The 11,720-nt window shown below is 39.0% G+C and overlaps 1 protein-coding gene across 1 annotated transcript; it reads left to right on the forward strand.

The window, feature by feature from the left end:
* Positions 1–460: 460 nt before the first annotated feature.
* On the forward strand, positions 461–1,063 carry LOC101861167 (histone-lysine N-methyltransferase SETMAR-like). Its single transcript, XM_005110966.1, has one exon. It carries the CDS (start codon positions 461–463, stop codon positions 1,061–1,063), a length of 603 nt encoding a protein of 200 aa, XP_005111023.1.
* Positions 1,064–11,720: the final 10,657 nt, after the last annotated feature.

Consider the following 11,720-nt stretch of genomic DNA (forward strand, 5'->3'; position numbering starts at 1 on the left):
CATTAAAAAGAATACTGTGAAAGACAGACAAAATTTACAGCTAATGATATTCTGAAAATGTTCGTGGTGAAATTATCTGATTCTATGATGAGAACATAAATAACAACAGCTATAGCAAATAACAAAAACAACAACAAACAACAACAAAAACAACAACAAATCCAACCCCAAACAACAACAACAGGAACAGACATTGCTCACCGTAGTGCCTTCCCTCAACAGAATAGTACAAAGAAATGAACGTCAACATCATAATCACTTCGGGTAAACTGCCCTAGGTACAACCAGGCCAAGGCGTAACCACTTTCACTATTAGTATCTTCTAAATAAAGGAGAAGAGTAAACAAAAGAATAACAGAGCACCATGTCCTTGGGTTGTTCGTTGACTTATAATCCACTTGCTTTTTCATTTCCACTTTTACTGAAGCTGGTAGGAACATTTCAAAGAGTAAGTAAATGAATGAGGGAGGCTGAAGGTGGGAGGTCTGACATGAAAGATGAAGTGCACACTGGGAGGCACCCAGTTGTCACTTGTGGCGACAGTGTGGAGAGAACCAAAGCTGTTGTGGAGGAAGATACGAGAAGAACGTGCAAGGAAACTAGTGAAATAGTCAGTATGTCCAGTGCAACAGTTCACAGAAAATTGACCAACGATCTTGGCAAGGAAAAAGTCTTTGCAAAGTGGGTGGCCCATTTGTTGACATCAGAGCAGAAACAGGCCCGTGTTCAAGCGGCTCGGCACTTTTTGATCCGTGTTGGGCAAGAAGGTTTAGAGTTTCTGAGTAACATCGTCACTGGAGATGAAACTTGGGTGTACTCGTACTCATTTGATCCCAGGTCGAAAAGACAATCGGCTCAATGGCTTGATTCGGATGAGTCGAAGCCACGGAAAGCCCGCAGAAAACACGGGGAGAGAAAGATGATGCACATTTTTTTCGACATGAGTGGCATCATTCTGAGCTGGCTAGTCCCACCTGTCGTAACTGCCAATGGTGACTACTACAGGTTCGTCCTCAAAGACAGACTGAGACCTGCGATAGGAAAAAAGACCCGCTTTGCATGACGACGACGTCATCCTGCATCACTACAACGCACCTGCTCACATGTTTAGAGTTGTGAACAATCACTGACCACATTACAGCAGAAAGAAGGAGCCAGGAATAACAGAGGAAAGAATAGGTTGGGGGGGGGGGGTAGTGGCAGAAAATGGAGTTGAACGTAAACAGCATAACATTATATAAGATCAGGAAATAGGAAAGGAGGTGAAAGGAGAGCATTTTAGAGTAGAAACATTTCGGTCACTGTCAGGTTTCGAACCCTAGACATATATATTGAATGAAAGGAGAAACCCTTAACAAACAAAAGAATCAACCAACCAACAAACAAACAAACAAACAAACAGGCTAGCAAACAAACAAACAAACAAAACAACCAAACAACAACAACAAAATTAAGCACACACAAAAGAATTCATTTTCATTCTTAATTACTGAAAACTGAAAAGAACACCGAATTACACAGCTCTAGATTGAAGGTCACAGACGCCAATACCATCGTTTTGCCCATGTTATAGGCCCTAACTAGCCTAGGTCTACGTAGCTTACATTGTATTTGGATCTTTGGACCCCCCCAATCTCACTCCCAATCATGTTTTTGACGAAGGTAAAAAAACAACAAAACAAAGGATAAAACAACAAATAGACAAAGCAACCACAAACAAACTACGACGAGAGAGTCTTACATCTATTAAACTGACTAAATTAAATGAATTGTGGTAACAGCAACAACACTAACAATTAACAACAATGGCAACCACAGCAAAGACAACAAAAAAGCAACCCAATTTTACTATAATATTTTTTTTTTTTTACGTGAGCTAATTTTTAAAAACTAGAATCTAGAGATCTTTCGAGTAATAGTAGTTTTCTTCTATTGGAAATATGAAATTGAGATAAGATGTCGTGTTTCACTTGATCATTTCTTTCTTTAAAAAACACAACAACATGCATCGTGTTGCAAGCGTGTCCCGATCTTGAATGGAAAGCTGTCTCTGAAAATAAACGGTATAATGGGTCAGACATCAGCGGAGGGAGCTCAAGTGAGAGAAACAAATTGTGATATAAACCTTCACAATAAAATACCTGATCTGAAACAGATATCAGCGATCATGGTTCTCAATTCACATGTATGTGGTGGTGTTGTTAGGCTAACCTACCGCTATGAACCTAGGACGTTATAAAAAAGATCCATAGTCTGTCGTTTTGAAGAGTTGTTTGAAAATGTTAGTGTAGGAATTACTTCTATGTCATTGTCCGTTATATTTAGATACGTCAATAATGATGGGAGCTCAAAGTGTGCAATAGATTTGACTTATTCCCGGGTACAATTAGAGTGACCAAATTGGACAAAATTGATATCGATTCTGGAAAAGTTGTCATTACGTTTGCCGATAGAATAAGCCCTGTCAGTGACACAGGAAACGAACCCGATGATGGAGTTGGAATATTGTTGAAGCTAAGATCTAAACGATGCAATTCAGACATAAATGAATATAAAGTTGAGTACTTGAGTAAGGAGGTTAAAGTAGATACCTAAATCTGTCAAAGACCTTTCGTGGGGTATAAGTGCGTAAGGTATGTGTTTGTGGTCATATACTCCGTTACCTAATACCCAGAGCTTTTCAATGCCATTCAAATAAAACAGAGGGTCAATATTGTCGATGTGATTGGCGTCCACAATAGATGACGGTGAGCCAGTTCCCAGTCATTGATAACTGATATATTATTGTTACCTGAAACAAGAAGCTCCCGTTGAGTGTAGGGATTTCAGGGATTACATCTTATCCAAGTCTTTTCAGTGGCAGTCAATAACATCGTCACTACAGGAGTACAGCTTGGGGTTGGACGTGTGATTTTGAAATGACATACCTCCCACAAAATGAAATCATACTTCAAAGATATATAATTGTAGAGGGCAAGTTTCACCAGGTATATGGTATTAAACTGTACATCTCCTTTTTCGTGAATCTTGTAATTTTGAAAATATCTTCCGATATTCAGATACAAAATATAATTCTGCGAATATCTTGATTACAAACTCGTTTCCCGTGGGTCACCTATGACGTTTATATAATTACATGTTATTATATAGCCCTATATATTATAAATGCCAACAACCGAAAGGAACAGTTAATCAGTGCACTTCGACCTTTGAGACAGATGACACCTCCGGACCAAGTATACAAGAACATGTAATTATATAACCTCTTTGGTTAACAGTGTTATGTTCTATTCTGACGTTGAAAAAAAATTCACTACCGGTGTCGTGGTGGTAGATCATGATATATCCTACGAGTGAAATTGCCAAGTTGTAATCACCAGTTTCAACATAATAAAATGATTAGTGGGGAAAAACAGAAGTTGTAAACTTTAGAAAACCGCCACAGGCATGAAGGGGTTGGGGGACGCGAAACGTGATATCTTGACATGCCCATAATTATTATAGAAAAAGACGAGAACTAGAAGTAGAATAAAAAGCTGGACAGACACGAGTTTGTTCCATCTGGAGGAGAGGACCTGGCTCCGACACTCTGGAGCTAGAGCAGTCGACCTGATTTAGATAACGCTCGCATTGACAAACATACGTTATTTCACTTTTTTCGGCAACATTATTTGTTGGGGTCTATGTCTAAGTTGTGTAACCATAGATCACGTTGTTCTAATAGAGGTTACATTTACTTTGCTCTTTTTGTATTTCTGTCTTACTGTTAGCGACAACTCAGTTCGATGACAAACTTAAGTCTGTTCGCAACGAAAAAAAAACCCCAACAACCTAAAACAATAACAACAATAACAAGGAAAAAAAATCAAACGAAATATAACATACACCTGGAGTGGCCACTATAAACTGTTTGCATCATCGGCTGAATTTTCTTTACGGCAGGCGTTTCATACTGAACAAATATATTGATATCCATAAACAATTGTTGCATTTTCTGTGCAAATCTACTCAGCTCTTCGTGCGAGGTTTATCTTACAATCAACATGGATAACAGAAATACTAGTAATCTTAAAGTAGCTCAAGCCAGTGGGTTGTTAGACGAAAACTTCCACTTTTTCTCAATCTTCCCATTATTATTCGTTGCAATATTTTTGTTAAATCGCTCATAAGGCTAATTGTTCTATGCATATCACACTCAGGGGCAACTCGTTTTTTACGTAAAGCTATAAAAACTGACTTCATCACATCTTCTGGGATCTCACCGCTGTCATAAATAGCATTTAGGAGCTTTGTTGTTGTTTGTTTCAGTGCCTAGTTTTTCAAATGAAACAATCACTTCCACTGGAATATTATCTGGCCCTGTGGCTTTTCATTGTTTCATTTTCCTCCTAATGGCAGTTTGTACTTTCCTGCTTTCAGTATTGGTGGTCCATTTATTTCATTCTTTATTACCGGTTTTTCTCCTCTATTATCTTTGAAAAGTTCTTCTATGTATTCTGACCATCTGTTGAAGTCATCCCCGTTGTCCATTAAACTATCTCCTCATTTTGATCGTACGCTTCCTGTATTTGAGCATCCTTTTATCCCAGTTACTTCTTTGGTTTTGGAATGCATGTATTTGCTATCTATGTTTTGGTTCTTCTCTATTTGTTGACACTGATCATTTATCCATGTTTCTTTTGCTTCATTGCATTTTTTCTTTATTCCACTGTTTTCGTAAGATGTTGTACTTTTCCACTTTGGATTTTGCCTTTCTTCTCTCTTCCGTTAGTTTTTATATGTCCTGGGTCATCCATTTTGTTTTTGCTCTTTTAGCTTTCGGGGGGATATTTTCTTCCACAGCTTCCATTATTGAGTCTTTCATTTTCCTCCATAGTTCTTCCGATTTAGTAATGTTTTCCAAAGCTTGAATTTTATTGCTTACATCTGTGGAGAAACGTTTTTGCAGTTCTCAATTTGTCTTTAAAAGACCTATGTCAAATTTTGGTTGGTACTTTGACTTTTTAAGTTTCTTCAGTCTTATCTGCATTTTACAAATGACTGGTACATGGTCACTATCACAGTCTGGTCCTGGCAGTGATTTAGATGATTAATTGCATTTCTAAAATGTTTCTGAATAAGTACAAAGTCTATATTTTGATTTCTACTTCTATCGCCAGAACTCCTCCAAGTGTATCGTCTTCTTGGTTGATTTTCATCCCAGGTGTTTGATATAATAAAATCATTTTCTCTGCACCAATCTGTCAGTCGTTCCCCGCGTTAATTCTCTTTACCCAGTCACTATTGCCAAACTATATCTTCTATATGTGTACTTCCTACTTTGGCACCAAAGTCGCCCATACTACCTTTACATCTTGTGATTTTAAATGTTTCATTGCCTTATCAAGGACTTCATAAAAAGGCTCAATTTCCTCCTTGTCGTGCTCTGATGCTGGTACATATATTTGGATGACACCTAAGTCAAAATGTTTTCCTTCTAATTTAGCTACGATGACTCTATCTGACTCCCCAAAAACCTTTGATTCTCTCTGTTGTTGCTTCGTCAAATAAAATACCTACTCCTCTTTGATGTGTTTTTCCTCCAGAGTATACACTTGTTTTGTTTCCTCTTTTAGTCAAGCCTGCCCCCTCCAATCTAAGTTCTGAAAGGCCTAATATATTTAGCCTCATCCTATCCATCTCCTACTCTACACGATCTAATTTGCCTTTCTGATACTTTGTTCTCACATTTTATGTGACTATGTTAAGTTGTTTATTTTTGCAGAAGGTAGCTGGATGACGATCGGGCGCCACCTGCTGTCCGTGGCGGTCCCTACCGAGCTGGGAGTTCAGAGCTGGATCATGAACCCGCTTAACGCAGTTATCGAAGAAATGAATGTACTTTTCCATGATTGTTCTTGGGATGTTACAGCAGTGGTTTCCCGTTGCCTACTGCCGGTTTGTGTACAGTTTTCTCTTCTAGTCTTTCATGTCATTCACTGACAACCCACAAGGCAGTGGGGGCTTTGGTAGGATTTATGGTCCCTCCCGTCGGCAAGATGGTCCCTTCCTCGAGTGTGTGAGGTATTTATTGAAGCACCTGTGTCACCAGGGATCTCATCTACTCTCCACGACCATCTCTCATTTGGTTCGTGTCTGCTTAGCAGCTAACCTCCATATCTGGAGACCTTTCCCCTATCCACCACCCGGAGATGCGCTGGGTTGGGGAGGAGGACCCACCACTACTAAGTCTTAGTATTTCCCACAGACAATTTTGAGAAAAAAATAGAAGTATAAGCTGCTGTAAAGAAAATGAAACAAGTGAAAAGGCCACAGCGCTAGATATTATTCCAGTTGAAGTGATTATCACTTTAGAATGATCTAGTACTGAAATAAGAACAAAGCTCTTAAATTCAATCTGTGACAGTGGTGAAGTTCCAGAAGATATGAATTAGTCAGTCTTTATCTTTATGAGTTTTGCCTAAACCACCACCCGGGCAAAATTCAAAATTCCTACCAAACTGAAAATGTTCAATGTGTCCCACCCGCTCATATGACCTTATGCAGTTGCGAGCGCCGTAAAAAAAATACCAAAGGCAAAACATAATATACTGTATTAATGCATATATTATGCTTTGACTTTAAGAATATTCTATTTTGAAGCTCTCATGCAATGATGCCCCGTACTTGTGGATTTGTGGGTGACAGGCTCTAGGCTACAGAAAAACAGTTTTGTCATGATTGCCTAAAATGTTGCAAGCATGAACAAGGGCATACGATATTATGGTTTGTCTTGGAAATATGTATGACCATACACTAATTTTATATACAGACTGACTCTGAAAACGAGTGTCAAAGTTTGAGAAAATTTGACTTTTTCTTTTTTGGTCCAGTGCTGGAAGTAAGGTTTTAGCTGCTTTTATAAGAATGTTCAGATATAAAAGTATTGTTTCCTCTTTGAAAAAATATATTTCGTCCCGTAACGTGTGAAATATTATGTTTGCTTCTTAACCTTTTTTTTATTGAAGAAATGTTTTGATATTTGTACGAACAAACAATTTAACAAAGAGGACATGTTGCTTTCCCAATCTGTTTTTATTTTCTTCTGTTATTTTTCACATTTTGACTCACGCCTGCACATGCATTATGTTTTCCTGGTCTAACTTTATTGCAGTTTCCAAAGAAACTGACAAAGCTTTTGTCTCAGATCCATGTAGCAAAACTGTACAAATCAAAGATGTACTGAGTATAATATTTTTGAGCTGGCTACATCAGAATTACAAAGTTCTATCTGACATGGGTACTAAGATCATGAGGTCAGAAACCAAATGTCCTATCTGCTCTACCAAAATCGTAAGATTATTCGTAGACGTAGTCAAGATACTCATAGAATTACATTTTTTAAAAACTTGACCTGTTTTGTGAAAATCAAACTTGTTAAACGTCAAATTTCTCTAAACAGGGTAGAGCTACTGAGCAGATTGAATTTTTAATTCTATAGTGGCGAGCTGTTTGGTTGAATTCTAAAATTTGATGTAAATGTCACCAAAAGTTTAAGAGCTCAAGAGAATTTTAACACACATATTTATATTATGTTTATTGTATGTATTTGTGTATGTGTATACTCACCTCGATCTAGTGTGTGTTCATGTATGTGTACGTGTGTGTGTGTGTGTGTGTGTGTGTGTGTGTGTGTGTGTGTGTGTGTGTCCGTATCTGTATGCTTGATTTTGTGTGTATACATGAGTGTAGGTGTGGGTGTGTCTAGAATAATGTGTGTATTTGAGTGTGTCTGTGTATGTGCGTAGGCGTGTGTGTTCATGTTTGTTTGTTGTGTGTTTTTATTTATATTTGTATGTGTGTATCTGTCTGTGTGAGTGTGTTTGTGTGTGTGTGTGTGTGTGTGTGTATGTGTGTGTGTGTGTGCGTGTGTGTGTTTGTGAGTGTGTCTGTGTTTGTATGCGTGTATTTTTTTTCCTTTTCAACAGGACATCAGGCATAATCACTGTCGTGACAATGGAGCGCTGTCTGTGCATCATTATACCCCTACATGTACACAGAATATTCACCACGAAAAAGACAGCCATTTGCCTTGCTGCTGTAATCTGTCTTTTGCTACTGTCCTTACTCCCAGTTTTTGCCTACACCGACTTCGCTCCTAACTTCGATCCCTGGAAGAACAAAACGCTGATCAGAATAGTTCACAACGACAATGAAGATGCCATCAGACCTGTTGTTATGGTAGCAGGTTTCATTGTGACTGCAGGTTCTTTCCTCTGGGTGTCCGTGTTCTCAGCCGTCCTGATTTACGCACTTATTCAGCGTCGCCGGAAGTGGAAGTGTTCCAAAAATAGGGGCACGTCACAAGGAAACACACCTACACAGAACAAGGACATTCAAGTAGCCAAAATGATATTGCTAATCGCTGCAGTGTTCCCCATTGGCTTCCTTCCCCTTGGCGCCATGTTTCTGGCCATGGAATTAGTACCAGGGTTCTATATTGGTAGAGCTTATGAAAACGTACATCTTGTCTGTATCTCTTTTCTCCAGATCGCACAAGGTGTCAACAGTTCTATAAACATTCTGCTGTACATCAAAATGAGTTCAAAATACTGGCGTACCATCAGGACTTTGTTTATTTCCCTGAAGCAAACGGAACCGAACCTTTATACTTGAACCGTTTGCTTCAGGGAAATAAACAAAGTCCTGGTGGTACGCCAGTATTTTGAACTCATTTTGATGTACAGCAGAATGTTTATAGAACTGTTGACACCTTGTGCGATCTGGAGAAAAGAGATACAGACAAGATGTACGTTTTCATAAGCTTTACCAATATAGAACCCTGGTACTAACTTTTTCATCCCAGAGTTTGTTTTGGGGGCTTGTCTTAAGATATCAGGTTTTGCCATGTTGTTCGTGGTATATTTTGAAAATACGATCAGGCAGTTCATTTGTATTATTTTGGAAGTATGATTTGCAACAGTAGCGCTTTGCAGATGATCAAACAGTATCCAGTCAGTACTAGCGTCTCTATGCAGTGAATAAAGAAAGATACCTCTGTTCCACGACAAATCACCTTCTTCGTGACCGGGAACGTCGAGCTCGTGAGTTCCACAGAACAAAATACACTCGAATACCTTATACAATACGTGCCTGTTCTTTCTCACTCGTTCGTTGTAGTGAGACGTTGCAATACGATGACAAACGTCTAGCTGCGCTGCTATGTCTACTACTTCGAAAGGAACGTTTAGGCTCTGGCGGGGAATTTGTATTGGAAATGGATTGGATAATGCATGGTAAAGGTTATTTTATTGTCTCTTTGTGGGTGCTTTGCGCATTAAAAATTTTGGGCGGCAGTGCACGGCCGTGCTCTAAGGACGAGCCACCCCTGGTTTGAATGTTGAGCATGTGTCATTGAGTGAAGAAATCTGAGGAGTGTCAGGCACATGTTTTTCATGCTTTGTTTAGTATTGCTTGGTTTTGGTTGTTTGTTTGCTTGTTTGTTTGTTTTTTAATCACTCATTTCGTCGTTTCATTTGAGGAAAAACACTCACTCTGTTATTTCAGACACAAATGTTCTTTGAAATAATCCTGTTGCGATGTTTGTTTTAATTCTTTTTTTTTTTCTTCAGTCACACCATGGCAATTTTCCCACTCATTTGTGTATGACAATAAAATCTTTTGAACTGTTCATTTGATTCTTTTATCCTCTGTGAGACTTGTGAACACGTAAAAGCATTTTCTGCAGTAATACTGGCATCTGTTTTAGCTATCCACTTTCACACATTTGATTCTTTATACTGCAATTGCAGCATGTAATACCTTCTATTTGTGTTTGAGTCTAAGGCATGTTTTTTTGCTTAGGTACCAGGCTTCTTCTTCACGTGCCAGAAAGTGGGTGGTTGGCAGGTGCTGTAATGTGGCTCGCTCCTTCTTTCCTAGAAAACATCTATTGTCCTTATGTCCCCATCTTTTTCTTTGTGTTTACTATCTTTTAACACTGCTAATCTTGGGTTTTTATATGACCTCAGTGTGTTACAAGTGCCGTAAAACTCTTACTAAAACTGAAACAATTACAAGATCTGAAACAGATACAGATGACTGTTCACTGCGGATTCACCTCCTATTTCTCTGCTCAGATGATCAAAATACCCCCCTCCCCCCTCCTGTATTTTCGTGTTGTCCTGGCCTGCCTCGTCCAGCCATCCATGATCTGTTCAAATTCTCGAAGTGAGATACTTGGAGGCAAAGAATCCCCTATATATCAACTTAGTATTTGCCCCTTTACACCGCCATCCGCCAACTGTCTCAGTAACACGGTCCTTATTAAACTACTGTATATTTACCCCGCTGTACCGCCAGCAGACTGGCCGCCAGAAGCATACACTCGGCGACACACGGCGCACGGCACATCCACTCGGTGGCTGCTTGACAATTTTCTACACACAAGTCTCTACGAGCTAGGCCTAGGTCTAGATTAAACGCTTTTCGCCGATTTGCTTTCTTCCCGCCCATCACACTTCCCTACCCTTGTCTTGTAGACTTCAGGCAATATGGATATATAAATCTTCGGTGATGTAGTGTGTCGCAAGAGAACACTATACATTTTTGTGTGTAATGTAGAGGAGTGAAATTAAAATAAAACATAAATATAGGTCGTTAAGCCACAGTTGCCCACGGTTAGAAGTGAAATGACCTGGACGTTACGAAAACTATTTTTCTAAAATCGTAGTTTGTTTTCTACAAAAGATAGCTTATTTGGGCTTTGTATATATCTCTAGCCCCAGTGGAAACAAAAAATCATGTATTTACAGCACGCTGACATGCTGGTCATTTTTTACCACTTTTTCGACACAGACAAGTCCGGTGTTATTGACGAACTGAAAACAGCTCACTCACAAATCTCTTGAAAACACACTGTCATAATAATCTAAAGGCGTGTACTCTGTCGAAACATACAAGAGGGGCCTGGTTGAGACGACATAAAAGAATGGCTTTGTAACAACAGCATCGAGTTCCCAGAGCACGCTTTAAAACCAGAACTTTTGCAAATAGCCAAAAGTCTAAATCGACCCAAGATCTATTCTATTGATAAAGTCATAGCTTTTCATGGACACACGAGCCTGAGACTTTCACCGTACCATTTCCATTTAAACCCTATTGAGTTGGTTTGGCCAAGGATTAAACACGATGTCGCTGACAAAAAATGACTTTCAAAATAGTGGACATCATAAGACATTGACGACGAATGCTATATTTGACGTAGACAGACACTACTGGAAGAAATGTGTTGAACACGTCATGGCAGAAGAGAACAATTATTGGAAAACTGACGGGCATGGATTTATTTCAAAAAAAGATGGTTATCAATCCTTTTGGGTCCGATTCTGAGTACGATCAATGACTCCTCTCCTTTTCAGGTGAGTTTTTATCTTTTTAAAACTTAAAAGTGTTAGCTGTCCATTGTAACCAAAATATTATTTTTATGCCCTTGGAAATTTATTTACGTTCTGTTTGTCTCATCAGCCTGGATTCGTTCACCTTGGTCCTGGTGACTTTCTTGTAATTCATACATTTCCTACGAGTTCCGCCCCTGCTTTGTAAAAGTTGGTGTGTTACAACGAAAACCAGACATTTTCTCCGTGTCATCGTATGTTACTTCTATTGTAAAACTTCTATTATAAATCTGACATAGTTTCGGCGAACATCAAAGGAACCCTGTCGGAACCTAACTTGTAAAG

This window comes from Aplysia californica, unplaced genomic scaffold, assembly GCF_000002075.1.
Source record: "Aplysia californica isolate F4 #8 unplaced genomic scaffold, AplCal3.0 scaffold00974, whole genome shotgun sequence".
Taxonomy (NCBI): Eukaryota; Metazoa; Mollusca; class Gastropoda; order Aplysiida; family Aplysiidae; genus Aplysia; species Aplysia californica.